The 15,979-nt window shown below is 38.3% G+C and overlaps 1 protein-coding gene and 1 long non-coding RNA gene across 2 annotated transcripts in view; one reads left to right on the top strand and one right to left on the bottom strand.

Annotated features, from left to right (window-relative positions):
* The window catches only part of LOC309513262, a 97,932-nt gene that overhangs the window by 66,297 nt on the left and 15,656 nt on the right, over positions 1-15,979 (top strand). The gene's annotated exons all lie outside the window — the stretch shown is intronic.
* On the bottom strand, positions 3,921-12,803 carry lhx2b (LIM homeobox 2b). Its single transcript, XM_082187462.1, has 5 exons — positions 11,874-12,803; positions 10,367-10,569; positions 8,956-9,326; positions 6,034-6,239; positions 3,921-5,309 (listed from the first exon to the last, which is right to left on the bottom strand). Exons 1-5 carry the CDS (start codon positions 12,084-12,086, stop codon positions 5,019-5,021), a joined length of 1,284 nt encoding a protein of 427 aa, XP_082043588.1. The 5' UTR covers positions 12,087-12,803; the 3' UTR covers positions 3,921-5,018.

Genomic DNA, 15,979 nt, shown 5'->3' with positions numbered 1-15,979 from the left:
ATAGTGACATCAGCGGCAATCCATCCAGTCTGCCACCTGATGGAGTTTTGGTTCCTTGCCACTGTCGCCTTTTTCCACCTTTGTTGCCATTGGCTTGGCTTGCTTAGTTGGGGACATTAAATTGAACATTTAATTCAATTTAATATTCAACAATAATATTGATCTGCCTGTATTGACACTATTATACAAGAACTGACCTGAGCTGGACGATGACATCACGGTTTACTCCAGAGTGGCATGAACTAAATTAATAACTTTTTAAAAAACAAAAATGAAACCTCACTGAACTTACTTAAGCTGGACTGTGACGCTATTTTTCTTCTGTAAACAATCTTTTTTTTTGCATTATTTTCCTGTTATCTCTATAAAGCTGCTTTGAAACAATCTATATTGTAAAAAGCGCTATATAAATAAATGTGTCTTGACTCAAGTGGCCACGCCCTTAATTATGCAAACCTTTAAGGCTTAATATAATTTAAATGGTTGTGTTATAAAAAAAAATCACCCCCTCACAGTTTTCATGAAGGGCAAAATTAGCTATAGACCAAAACCACTTTTTGTCCCAGGCTGTAAACATATTTTTTTCTGCTGTAAAGTTGGCCAATGTAACATGGGGGGTCCTGTCTCTAGTGGCCAGTCGATGTATTGCAGTTTAAGTCACTTCCGTGTTGGTTTCAAGAGTGTTGCCGCTTGGTTCAACCACGTTGGTTAATGATATCACATGATTTCATTTGGTGGCGTAATAACTGATTTTAATTCATCCTTTTGAATTTGAATTAAGGCCAGTTTTTTTGTTATAAATTACGGACATGGCATCTGAGGACAGATTTCCAGATTCAATCTCTTCAAAAACAGCGCTTTAAATCTATTGACAAACTAAAAGACGTAAGTGACATTTGTATATATTCGAAATAAAATTGTACTGAATGTCAGCTTGCTAATTTTGCTCAAGATAAGGATTTATTAAGTCCACATGTTCTAAAAACAAAAAACTCTGCTTCTAACCACAGGTCCAGAGCTGTTGTTCCAACCACAATAACTTTGCGATGCTGTTTGCGAATGTTCGTTAGAACGATGGTTTCGGGAAAGACCGACTCGTTGAGCTGATAACGACGGAACTTGCCACCATAGTTGGCTAACGATTCTTTTTGTAAACGCACAAAAAGAGGGTCCTAGGTAAGTAGCTATTTGAGGAACTCAGATTTACTTGGAGTTTATTGTTAGCGAATCTGAGATGAGCTTAAGCTCTTAATCAGCAGCGAGTACGTCTGCCAGCAGCTACATGAGGACGGTTAAATGCAGCTTGTAGCCGATCTGTGCGAAGCCTGACCCAGACCAGGGCTAAGTTTGTTGTTGACTGAAGTCAGTCTGCTCTGAACAGGGGTGGACTGTTGCTTTGCCAAGGGCTGAGGGTTTCGTAGCCAAAGGCAATGACCATCCTTTGCCCTGGGCAAAGATATGAGCGATGCAGCGAGCGAGGCCTAAAAGCACTGCTGCTTCTACAGAGCAGGTCTCCTGTCGTAACTGCTTAGGAGGCACTGCTTATATTAAGGAGAAAATTACATCTACCTGTACTTTTTAACATATGCATGCCATAATTATTATTTTTCTCGAATAACCAACCCCTACAGTAGCATATTATTTGCCATGTTTTTTGGGGCATTTCCCATTGCAATTGCAAAGGTTTTCTTGAAGTACCATATAAAATGTATATAGGCCTAATAAATATGTCTACCAAAATCTAGAAATACATAAAGATTATGTATAGCTTTGATCAGACAATTGCTATTATATATATATATATATATATATATATATATATATATATATATATGAATGAATGAATGAATGAATACAAAATCAACCTAAAAAATTAGCATCTTATTTGGTCCATTTCCCATCCCAAGTCTCTTTAAAGTACCATGTAAATACCATGATTTGTTAAGAATATTAATCATTCAGTATCACAATATACATTAAAGTAGCATGAAATTGCCATCTACTACTATAATTGCACATGTTTTGTGATGGAATTTTTAGATTTAATTAATAATGTTTATCAGCCAACATCACAATTATAAGAAGTTATGCTTTCACTTTACAATGAGGTCCCATCAGTTAATGTTAGTTAATTGACATTAATGAACAGTCATATTTGTATCGACTAATGTTAACAAAGATTAATAAGTGCTATAACATATGCATTGCTTATTGTTTGTCAGTTCATGTCAACTCAGGTCCATTAAATGTTAACAAATACTACTTTTGATTTTAATAATGCGTTAGTAAATGTTGAAATCAAGATTAATACATGCCTTAGAAGAATTTTCATTGTTAGTTCCTCTTAACAAATGGAGCCTCGTAAAGTGTTACCCTAGTTTTAAATGAATTGTCAGTTATTTTATTGTAAGATTTTCCAAGTAAACACAAGCAGAGATTGGCATAGTGCATTTGTCTGCTATTTAACCTCTAATCTCAGTGATTGTTTAGAGCCAATTCTTAAGCATTTCTAATTGTATGTGAGTTGAAAGTTTCAATTGGCAAGGTCAGATCCAGGCAGCTCGAGCACAAAGAAAACAAGCTTTTGGCAAAGATCTGGGTGTAGCCTGTCGGTAAATATCTGCAAAAAAAAATTTAAACTCGGTCTTAAAGTCTTCGCTAGGTATAGGGCACATCACAAACATCCAAACCGATGTGATGAGCCTCGGATTCTGCACAGTCATAATATTCCATATTAAAGTTTATTGGACCAGCTATTTCCAAAAGGGCTGTAGTGTGTTTTAAATAGCAGGCTCTCTCTCTATTAAAGCCTTCATCGTGTGGCTTTTTGTGGGAATGCGTTGTACATCTGGGCACCACATTGGCTTCCACGGTGGCTGGCTGGCTTTGGCACCCATCGTAAGCCCATTACAACCCCGGGCTGCCAGCCCTCCAGGAGCCCGAGCGGTGGGCATCACGCCAGACCACTCCACAACCCCAGTCACACTCACTTCAACAAACAGCGGCGAGAGAAACCGGAGACGTGGAGAGTCACTGACCTAATGTTCACTGAAGGCCTTGTTTGCACTGGGAAACATCGTGTGTCGAGACCGACGTGTTGATGAGCGTGAAAACGGGAGCATTCAGCGGATGTCAGCGAGCGCCAAACATCCAGGTATGTATGACTGGGTGACCATATATTTCACATGGGCTGTAATAAAGTTAGATTCCAAATGCTCCACTGTTCAACCATTTTAAAATAATTATCTTAATAAATTCCAGGTTCCTAGTCACAAGAGGTTTTCAGCTCAGAAGTAACACACACACACACTGTACAAGAACATACAAAACCAAACCAACAACCCAAGACAGTAACTTAGGATATGCGTTGCATTTCTTGACGTTTAATGCGTTGTTCATTTAAATTATTACTATAAAGCATTTGTGTTCCTCGGTTTTATGTATACAATATAGATTTTTACTTCTAAAATGTTTAATCAAAGCTATTTTCATATTATCTCAGATTATTCATGTAATACTGTTCAGGACCCGGATCCCTCTGATCATAAATCTGCAAAAAGCTTTGCTTAGAAAGAAGTGTGTTTTTGATTGGTTATTTCTCTCTCTTTTTTTAATTTTATTAATATTCAACTTAATATTAATGAATTGACTTATGTTTGTTGAAATGCAAGCATGTAGTGTGTGTGACAAGATGTGTATTATCAGATCACACCAAAATGCCTTAAGATTCTCAGTTATGAATTACCATGACAACACTGATCAAACTCGCCTCATCTTAATCTATTAATGTCCAGTTTTACTGTATTTTTGCCATTGGCGCTCTAGACAATGTGCATTGCTCTCTTTCCATAGTTCTGTTTAAATGCTTTGAAATTGGTGAAATAATGAGGACCACAAAAAAAATAGTGATTCACTTTTTTTTATATTTTTTACAGAACTGAAGATTTACATCAAAGGGGATACTGCAGGGAGTGGACTCGAAATTTCTCAATAATCTGTCAAAACTGTACAGCATTTCAACAAGCAGCCTCTGGTTACCATGGAAACATTTACCCTGTCTCCAACACTGTCACATCTTAATGGTTGAGAAAAAAAATCACCTAACCGAATGAGGGGGGGGGGAGTGTTTCATTCCATAAATCAGTGTTTGTTTGTGATGAGCTCCATTGCGTGACGCTCCTCCGATCAAGGTTTGTCGTCTTACAAACTCTCCGTGGCCATTTTCCCTCCCAGTGCATTTTGTCGTCTCGTGAGATTGAAACATGTTCTCAGGTTTCATACGTACTGCTATCAGATCCAGTGATTTCTGAGTGAGGTAATATGTTGGAATGAGAGTAAATGATCAGTTCTTCCTCTGTATGCATGTGTGTGTGTGTGTCTGTGCATATGATTTACTCAACCATTTTCACTATCCGACAAATTCAAATACACATTTTCCGATGTAGTTGGTTTAGCATTGCTAAAGGGGCTTCAGTGACTACACTGCAGGATAAGGCACGTGACAGTCAGGCTAAGTTTCGCTGTTCTCATCTCGTAATTATTCACATTATAATCCAGTTTCCTCACACTGACCCCTGTGCATGAACATAAATAACAAACAAATGAATTTCCCATAAGCTGCAGCTCAGTCTCTCTCTGTAAACATGGTTGGGGAAAACGCATGGAAAAATAAAAATGCAAATCAGTCGTTTCAAAGACTATTATCAACAGATCCAGATGCCAAAAGATGCAACACTCTTAAGAGCCTCGTGGCCAAACAAAGAGTTTCTCTGAGTCTCGTTTTTTTTCTCCATTCGTAAAGTCTGGATTGGCCACATCTGTAAAGGTACAAAAGATGCCCAGGTAGATTGGTTTATGTATCAGACAGATGTAGTATGCGAATGAGTATTTGTGTCAGAACGGTACTATGCTTTGCAAGCACGATTTCTGATTTCGATGGCTGTTGAGACGCCGCACCCATGATCGTTCTTCTGAGGAAGCAGACGAAGGTGACGTGTCTCTGTGCAAACGTGTGAGCATCAGAAGAGGCTGGTTAAGGTGCTCTGCGATGGACTCCGACACTCGTGAACGTCCAGGCTGCCTGGCACAGAGGTCAGTACGGAGGTGACGGTGGGCATCGTGGGGTTGGTCAGGTCTGTGAGGGTGGTCGGGGTGCTGGACGGGCTCATGGAGGCGTTGGAAATCTCCGAGGCGGGTCCAGACGGTGTTCCTCCAGGCATGGTCGACCCGTCCGAAGCCTTGTCCACGCCCGTGTTCTCCTGACGCAGGAGGTTTCGTCTGAACTTGGCCCGGGCGTTCTGGAACCAGACCTGCAAACCGAGACGGCAGAAGATGTGAGAACGACGTGATGCTCAGGGGACGAACATTACTCATCAAAGAGGCTTATTTTTAATTCTTTAGTTCGTGTATTTTTCTTTCCGTTGTCCCCTGGTTGTTTTGCCACAGCATTTGTGAGCCAAATGCATTTCATTTTTTCTTGTTTCAGTGATATCTGACACAGCTGGGTAACACTTAAACAAATGCATTGCTCATTGTTAGTTAATGCATTAACTAATGAGACCATATTATACAGTATTTATTCATCTTTGTTAATATCAATAAAAATGCAACTGTTTATTGCTAGTTCATGTCAGCTCAGGTCCATTAATATTAAATAATGTATTATAATATAATAATATATTTAATAATGTATTAGTACATTTTTAAATTAACATTTAACTAAGATTAATAAATGCATTGTTAACTAATGGAACCTTTAGTGTAAAATGTTCCCAGTGTTTTCTTCTATTTCCAGGTTCGTCATGCTTTATTTGTGTTTGTTATTAATTCAGCTTTCTTTTTTGTTAGAAGCAAATTAACATAATTCCATTGAGGAGAACAGGCACATGATTTACATTTGATCACCATCTTCATTCCTCTAGTCATTTGTTGCTGAAGTGAAGGAATTTGAAATGCTCTTTTTGATTAAATGTTTGTTAATATAAAAACTAACATCTCGCGTACTGCAATAAGCCAAAACAGTTGATTTCCGACCTGTAGGACGCGCTTGGTGAGACCTGTTTTCTGGGCCAGCTGCTTCAGATCCTTGGCGTCAGGATTGTGGTTGATGGCAAAATACGACTTCATGGTCCTCAGCTGATGGTGTTTAAATGACGTTCTCATGCGCTTTGTCTTCTGGCTGGAGCTGTACTGTGAGTCTCTGTCCATCGGATCGCCATCATTCTCATTGCAGCTCAAAGCTGAATAAAATAAAATAAAAACAGACAATCAATTAGCTGTGCTCCTAACATTGATCCCAAAGTGTTCTATAGTCCAAACATTTCAATAGCTGAACCACAGTATTAAAATTAGACATGCAAATCAAGTGGAGTTTTACTTTAAATAAGTGCAGAACGCCTAAACTCAATGGGTCATAATCGAAGCTCCTTCACTGAGCAAACAATAAACACACTGGATCTGATGACAGACAGAACGCTGTGGTGAGAATGAGGAGGTTTCTTCGATTGCACAACAACAGTGTGTTTAGTCTTGAATCTGACCACATAAAGCAGCCACAGCACCATCATGTTGCTGTGTTTGCAACTTACTGCATGCATAATAATCTGCATTATGCTGTAGTCTTACGTCATGCTCTTTTTCTCTTTATTATAAAACAGATCTGATTCGAAATGCAAATGTTTTAAAGCATGCAAGTCTGCATTATAATTTATTTTACTTTTTCATGTAAAGAAAATCAACATGCTCAGCACTGGTGGGTTTACCCGGTTTTATGGCAACCCCACCCCCCACATATGGCTCTATCTTTGTTTCTGTTTTTATGATGTCTAGAATTTGATGGTGGAAAAAGCCCACACTATCCATCTTTGGACACAAGTGTTTAGTAGATAGGCCCGTCTGAATGTGTCAGAAATGTGTTTGCGCCAGTTCCAAATTCTTGGCAGAAGTTTATGTGTTGCTAGACGCATGACAGTTCAGAATTATGTTTTCTCTGACAACTACAAATATTAGTCATTGAAAATGGTCTGATCAACACTTCAGATAATTAACCTTGAATGCTTTACAACGGCGCACATGGCGAACAAATGTTTCTTCCTGATATAAATATGGCCATTGAGAAATACTGTCACCTTTACTACAGTGATGCACGTCAAGAACAGTTATCTTTACTGAACACAGAATTATTTATGTGCACGTGGAAGTACAAAAAAACTGTCTTTCTTGTTCTTATTTCTCAGGGTTTGATCTTGCTGTCCCTGTACTCGTGCTGTTGTTTAAAGTGTGAGCTGATGGGGGCAGCAATGATCTGACTGTGTCAGAGAGACAGCAAAGTTCACTCACTCTGGTTAACTGCTGTGTTGTCAAAACGGTTGATCTGATTTCAAAAACTTTCCTTTAACAATTCTTCACAAGCTGGTTATTCCACCAAGCAAGACCGCAGTTGTTGTGATAATTTTGCCAACTTCAATTAACGATCCCTAGACAACAAGATTTACAAAGCAACCAGACAATTTGAGTTTAAAGTGATAAAGAAAACATCGCATTTACACATTTTTAGTGGAAATAGAGCTCGGAGATACAATGAAAACTCCTGTTAAACTTTTATTTTATAGACTAGTTGTGGTCTTAAATAATAACATGCGATATAGACCAGGACATCATCTGACTCATAAACGATTCTACATTTATTTAAATTTTGATAATTTCGTTCATTAATTTTGTATATCGCTTTAGCCAGTATATTTTGCATTATACAACTTGAATATTCGTGAAGAAAGGCAAGGCTATATCGTCGTACTTGATTAATCTTTTTTTAGAGCAAAACCCAGGGTAAATTAATTCGTCTGAATTTGCCTGGAAAAGCTGAAGATTCTTCCTTTCTTTCTTTCTTTCATTCTTTTTCTTTCTTTCTTTCTTTCTTTCTTTCTTTCTTTCACTTGTATTTAATCTTCTGGAGGTCTCGACTAGCATCTAAGCCATTTTCCACTTGTCAGTCTCTGTAGTCGTCATCATTCCTCTGTTTGGTCCTCAAGCAGGGGCCCAAATGCCCCGCTGAGGGGCCCGAAATGCCCGAGCGAACAAGTCACGTTGTTCCAAATTGTTCAGCACAAGCTCGAGTGCTTAGGTAGAAATCTGTGATGTGTGTCAATTGTCTTGAAAAGTGGCGCATTTTATCCTTTTACGTAGTAAAGAGGTGAAATTATATTATTTCTCGTTTCTTGGGCAAAACTTTTGTATTTAAAAATAGGCCTACACGGTAAATACGAGATGAAACGTTTAATGAATTAGGCTACTAAGCTATATTGCTAATTAAGGATAGCGGGCTTTCATAAAAACATCACCACGTGCTTTATAAACGTAAGATATCTTCTCAAACGAATTAGAATGAAAAAGTCAAAAAACGAAAACAAAAAACAATAGCAACGAAATAATACAGTTCCAAAAAAAAATTTATTTAAACAAACTTTCATTTTTCCCCATTGAGAACTGCATTCAGAAATGCTATTTTAAATATTTCCCGCCTGATTTTCGTATTAGAAAGCAGTTTGTTTATTGCATGTGTGGTTTCAATTAATGAATCATACAATTATTTATAACAGCCGCAATTGTTGTTCAAAATAGCGGTAGTTAATAATAGCCCATTGTTGAAACGAAATTTCACTGTATAGGCCTAGTTGCTTTTGTAAATTCATCATCATGCTGTTGGCCATATTTCTTCCTTTGTCTTGCTCTGAAACGATTTCGTTAGGTAGTGCACCCCAAAAAGTTTTAGAAACCTGGAAATTCCCCGAAATCGCAGTAAGTAGGCATTAGGCTACTATACGCGCTCTTAAAAAAGTTGTGCAACATCAGATAGGAAATCGGCTTGCTCCTCGTGCCAAATGAAAATAAAAAGAATGCAAGGAATAAAACTATAGCGGTTAACCAGCAACAGCAAAACGCCAATAATGCTCTCACCTGCATTATAAGCAGCCAAGTCCGCTCCGGGCCCTGGGCTCTTCCTCTTTCGGGGCCGGCCCTTCTGCACCGTGTTCACGCCGTTATAATAAGACAGTCCTAGAGGGCCCGTGCTGCCCAGTCCTTTATTAGACGCTACATCCGTGTGATTGAAATGCGTGGGGAAGTCTCCCTGGATGAGCGTTTCAAAGTGTAGCCTGCAGTACACCAGACTGTCTTTCATGCCGAAGTGGTCCCCAGTCGTCAGCATTTTGTTGCAAGTCGTGCAGGTGAAACAGTTCAAGTGGTACACCAAATCCCTGGCCCTCATGACCATTTCCGAGGCCGAGATCCCGAGGTGGCACCGGGCACATCTCTGCACCGAAAACCTTCTGTGGGAGAATAGAGCAGCTGTGACCTTTCAGATCACTTCAACCAGAAGGTGAGCCCACCACTCACCAGTCTGACATTAAATGTGCTGCTTCTCATAATAACTTTTGGAGGAATTGTAATTTGTAAATTATTTTATCTGAAATAAATGTTGAAGAGGAGAGCACGACCACTATCATGCCTCGAACAGCAGGATGCATGAACAAATAGAGTTAACTCGTGCAGTGGAATTCAGTCTCGCCAATAAATAATTGTTAAATAACCTACAATTTAGATTGACGTGTTCTGGAGCCTAATTTGATCGTGGAAATGAGTAAAGCCTTCACTTATATGATTATCTTAATAGGCCTCTCGCCTCCCTCTGATTATTAAATTGTACAATGACATACAGAATCAGTGCACGGTCAGATAAATATCATCCAAACATCACACGCAAGGCGCTTTTTGGTTTTGCTGCTTTCTTTTTTCCAACAAAGAAAATGTTAAGATGAAGCTCTTGAGGTAAATCGTCTCTAGGTTATTTAGTTTTATAATGACGTTCAAAATCACTTTACACTGCTAAATCCATGTAGACACAACTCGGGAATATTTTTTACGATAGCCTATGCCTGTAGTTTCTGGATTATTGAATTAAACGCAGTTATTAAATTGCATCATGACGTCTTCAACAGTAGCAATATCTAGACAAAAAAATCTGGCATTTTGCTATACAGGATGTTTCGTTCATTTAAACAAAAACGTAAAATTTTAGGCAAAAATCATGCCTTGAGGCTAATATCAGTAGTTTCTGTATTTTAGTAATCAATTTAATTTAAGCGAACGACGTGTTTACATGCATTAATATCATCTACACAAAAAAAAAGATGAGTTACGTCTTGTCTGGGTTATTACATTTTATGGGCTACTGACGAAACCACGTCACACACACCAAAATATAGTTTACAGACAAAAAGGTATGTATTTTGCTACAAGAAGTTTAGCCTTTTAATGATTTATCCACAAGGAACGCGTCACTCTTGAAGCGACAGTTGCAGTAGCTCACCTGTAATAGTCTTCTTTGCAGTAGATGCTTCCGTCTTTGCTGAAGCAGGTGAGCTCAGACTCCAGGTTGAGTTTACACTCGCAGCACTTCAGACAGCGCATGTGCCACTGCTTGTCCACGGCGAGCAGGTAATAGCGATCCGAGATCTTCCCTCCGCAGCCCGCGCACAGAGCCAGCCGGTCCCCGCTCATGGAAGGCATGTTCTGCACAAACACACAAGCACACGACAACATTATCTCTAATGCTTTACAAATCATGTAATGGCAGATTAGTAACAGATAAAATACATCGTGTGTATCTAAAGTGAAAAACTAACACTTGGCTATTTTACGCATTTGATGATTAAAAATGTCGAAAGAATGAGGTATTACTAGTGTTCACTTCTGTACAGAATGGGAGGGGCGTGAGATCAAATTCAGAATACAGAAGTGTATATTCACCATTGATAAGTATTTAATGTTTCCAGTTACAACGGAAAACCATGCATAAAAAGGAAATAACCGCAAGAATTGATTATGCATGCCTCCATGTTTTTTATTTATTTGTTTTTTATTTAATTAACAAAGGCACAATTTTGGAAAAATGTGAGGATTATGTAAACAAATTAATCAAAGACTGCGCTCGTTTTATTGTGTTTACGTTCGGCGTGTTGTGTGGCCTTAAATACACACTGCAAACACACTCGTAGGATTATATAAAACACTTATATAGGCTACATGTGTGTAATAAATATATTATTTTGTTCTTAATAATTACTTTATTTGTAATTTTGTTTTTGCCAGCGTAAAATAAATAAATAAAAAATAAGATGCACTGTAAGAAATGTTAAAATAGTTTTAAGCATTCAAAGTTCATTGTTGCCAAAGAAACTGATAAGATGTAATTGTATGGCAAAGGAATTAACCGTAAGGTTCGACATAGTCTCTTTTTTGTTGGTAATCACAGATATTACGGCCCAAAACACTGTCAATTTATTTAAGTTCAATTATAACGCCTGATAATTAATTTATCCTAATTAACACACTAAAATGTTATGAAAAAATAAATGCATTTTTAAATGACGGATTTCTCTTAAAGTTGAGCAGCCCTGCATAAGCATTTGTAAAATAGGAATTTCCTATAAATGTCAGTATCTGTGCAAAACCGAACAGGGATTTTCTTGCTCGCTAATGCACTGATATTTCAGCATTTTTATCGAATAATCAGTTGAAATTAAACTGAATTGTACACCATTAAAAACTGAAAGGCCTATTGTGGTATAGCCTATCGTAGCTTTCTGTAACAATTTGCAATCCACCCATGGCAAAAGATTTACAAGCAATGTGTTGAAGACCAGGCCTATCATTTTGGCTTCGCAGAAGTTTGAAGTTTGAAATTTGTTTAAATGGACAAGATCGAAATCCCATCTTTGGGCCTCTATACCACTGTTTGAATAACGGTTCAGTTAACATAGGCTGTTATCATTTCCAAGCAAGCGCCTGGAGCGAGAGGCATGGCTTTCTCCTACCGTCTCTGTTTCCCCCATATCTATAGCCGAGCTGATAGTCGCCGAGTCGCTCTTTCCTCTCCGCTCCATTTCTTCCAGAACACCATGCATCTCGCCTCCAGGCAGACCGTGGAAAAGCATCGTTGCCGCAGATGAGACCGAATAGCACGTGTTTCCGTCAGATCTGCAACCCAAGATTTCCGTGAGACGCACTTCTAGCCCTGTGCAGTTCATATGACCTCTTCCTCTCACACGCTAAATAATTCCCGTTCGGAGAATCGAATCGCTCTAAACGCTATTCGTTTATCAGAAATGTCAACTCTGTATTCTGATAGATTCTTTGAAATGCATCAGAGAATGAGATCGCATAGCATGCACCCGGTACAGGATCGGTTTAGCCTATGAGAGCATTCCGGAGCTTTGAGGACATACCAGCTACCGAAGCCCCTCTACATGTGTGACACTGGACCCTCCTATTTCTTCCTGAGTAACTTTCAGTTACCACATTTTGGACATGCATTTGTCAGTGCAAGATCTCAGTTTTTCTTTCTTGTCTTTTCAGAAATCAGTCTTGGAGCGTGTCTGCTGCCGCTCATAACACAAAAACAATCCGTTATTGCATCGCCGAAGAATAAAAATATATAATCCCGAAATGCCTGGGAGGAACGACTACAGTGACGATTCAGATTCTGCAAGTGGTTATATCTTCATCATCCTCCTCCACGACAGTTTGTCATCACACACACACAAACACACACACCAAAAATGTCCAACTTCAACAGGCTTCAGCTTGGATTCGGGTAAAAATCAGCTCAAAGGTTTGCTCTAACAAATGAGATGGTTGTCCTTTTGCTGTGATAAGAGCCTGTTGTTGCTCGTCCCGAATGCAGTAGGATCAGCCTGTAAACGATTGAGAAGGAGGAGGAGTTGAGGACACTTTTGGTTTGTATAATCCAGTGAAGACAGTGAGGTTCCCTGCGCTCTTCCCTCTCCAAACGTGAGCAAACCCAACGCGCCTTTTCTACCGGGACTTTGACGTCACGCCGTTCCGTTCGTGATTATTGGCTGTTCGAACTCTTGATATACTCGCTGTATCGAATTGTTGCAGGGATTTTAATGTCAGCTGGACCATAATTTGATGGTAACTCAAGACTTTCTCAAATGACATTTTTCAATTCTTTTTTTTTAGGCTATATATAGGCTACATGACGTTAATAGCTACTTTATTTATTTTAGTTTCAATTGTTTTATTTTTTGTAAACATTAGCCTTAATATGATCGACTTGCTTTTATTTTGACGTGCAGTGAGATATTTAACTTTCGTGAAATGGACATTCCACGTCTTTGTCTTAAGTGACAAGTGAATCGCTCAAATTTGTGATTTGATTTCATGAATTCCATAAGCTTACTTTTTATGCGCCGATGTCTTATGCGATTTATCTAGTGCGATATGATCATAATAATTTATTTTCTTTTTAACTTTGGCTTGAACCCATTGTTTTTTCGGATTGATCTGCTTACCAAACACCTCGGCCCCGGACAGATCCCCGTGACTGGTTAAAACAAAAGGATCCAGAAGAGCGGAATAGCCTGTCTTACTGACAGCACTGGATGTACAACTCAGAGTCTCTGTGAGAAGTGCAATTAACGTCAGTGTCACAGTGAATTCCGCTGTTTCGTCAATCTAACCTGCTTTTTGCCCCTTTTAAATTGTATTTTTCTAAAAAACGAGGATGCATTATAATTACTAATAATAATCTCTTTCATGTGCATGGTTTTCCTCACATTCATTTTTTTTCACATTTGAATTATTATTATTTTTTAATGTCATTCTGTGAGCTTTTTATTTTCTCCAAAAACTCATAAAATAAGCTTTCATTAATATAGACTATTATACTCGTTCTTTAAAAAATCTCTATGAGGTGAGTGTTTAGAAAACAATGAATATCTCGGATCATCCATTATTGATGGCCGCCCTCTTTTGTACCTCATATAGACTGCTGTGAGCCACTGCTTCCAAATCCCAAAAGGCCACATATTTGTTTTACTTATTCAGTCCATCCAGTATAATAGGTGATTATTCTAACAACGCAAAGAGAGCCACTTCTCTTATATGTGAACCATGCAGGACACTAAAGAAAAACGGACAGAAGCACGAAATAAATAAAATTTAGTTGACGAATATCAAAGTTTAGACACATTCTTTTATTTGATATTTTGAACAAATTTTTGCGATGCTGTTTTCAGTTGCTCATTTACGTTTTTGGATTTGTTTTTACTCTAAGAATTCATAAAGCACTCTTAATTGGCGCTCTGAACTTAATTGGCGAGACAGTATTAATTTCGAGCCCTAGAGAGCAGCGGACCTCAGAAACAAGCCAGTGGGAGACAAATTCATACAGCCCCCACGTGACTCGTGTTTTAACATATGAGAGTTCGAAGCAAATATCAATTGATTTTTAAATGGCACTGCATGACAGAGTTAACATTTGATGCTCCGTACATTTTTTTTTAATGATTTCATATGTTGTAGGCCTATTGTGAAGTCCGTATGTCAGCTTCACAATACATAAACTTGCTTTATCAAATTTAAAAACATAGCCTAGTTTTGAAAGAATAAAAGTTTTAATAACAAACACTCAAACTTTGTTCGAACAGCAGGCTTATTTGCTTTCGGCTTCCTCTTTACATTTAAGTGGTTTTGTAGGTTGCACGAAAGATAAAAAAAGGTGCAAATGTTTTTGTGCAAAAGTTTTGAAATCATGTAATGGGCCAAAATACTGAAAATGCTCAGCAATTCTGTCTATATTTAGTCTCTTTGTAAAAATGTTAAACCTATTAAAAATGTGTATAGGTTAAATTACAGTAAACAAAGTAATTGAATGCCATGTTTAAATCGAAATCCTTGTTTCAAGAAGCTATAAGAAAAGAGCTTGTTAGTTACTCAAGATAAGACTGTAAAAATTGTCATGGGTTCTTGTTTAATCTTCAAAAAGCTTCTGCATCCTCCAATAAGAACCTGAGAGTAAGTGTGTTTCCGAGCAGCACAACAGATTAAGGATGGCATTAACTCTGACACATTATCAGCTTGTGTCTTATAAACAAACACCTGGCTTTTTGACAAGATCTCGAGCTCCACACACACACACACACACACACACACACACACACACACACACACACACACACACACACACAGTGCTGGGAAATGTAACCGCAGGGAATTGTGTATTTTAACTCAGTGCTGCAAACGAAGAAACTAACAAACATTCTTTAAAACTGACCTTTGTGTGTGGCTCATACTGATGGCATAGTAGCTATTTTAAGGATGTAATCGATAGTCATTAGCTATTTAGTAATGTTCTTGAAGGGTATGACACGGGTTCAGCTCATTGAATAAAGAGATGTCACCGCTGCTTGTCTGAAGCATTCAAAAGCTTTAAGAGGAAAATTATATGATGGAATTTAACCCTTAATTTTCTAACAATTGACCTATTACTGATGTGTGACATTGTCCAAAAATATTCCTGTTTTCGCGTAAATTCCATCAATTATTTGTATCACACAGCCGTTTAATAAGAAGATGACGGACATGCAAGAGAAAACAGCAGGATGACCCCTAACATAGGCTAACTTGTTTTTGCAGTATAAGTGTGCAATAATTTCCAATTGTGGGAACCTGCATGGGAATCCCTATAAGCACACTTTTGTCCGCTGATCCAAATATTTAGGCTATACCCGCCATCCTTTCCAAAAAAAAAAATGGCACACTGGTCTGAGCTGTCAGAAGAGAAACAGGTGCAGCTACTGTTTATGTAGAGTGACAAATATACCAGTGACAATTTGCCACTGGCCTGGCAATCATGCGACTGGGGCCCATTAAGATGATCTGAACAGCGATGGTATATAGCCAATAGTAATAGGGGTGTAGTAGACAGATAGACTATTAATAAAAGTACCCACGGCATTGAAGGGCAGGCGTTAATATTAAAGTTTTATTGCACAAATATGAAAAGGCATGTTAAGCTCCCAAATCCTTATGCAAATGAAATCCTGTGTAATACCCTTAATTGAATACATGCATATTAATAATGTGCGCTCTCTGTCTTATACATTAAACATTTCAG

Source organism: Leuciscus leuciscus (assembly GCF_965113295.1).
Source record: "Leuciscus leuciscus genome assembly, chromosome: 13".
Taxonomy (NCBI): Eukaryota; Metazoa; Chordata; class Actinopteri; order Cypriniformes; family Leuciscidae; genus Leuciscus; species Leuciscus leuciscus.
The sequence above is the reverse complement of the archived record's forward strand: the minus strand, read 5'-3'. Positions and strand labels throughout refer to the sequence as shown.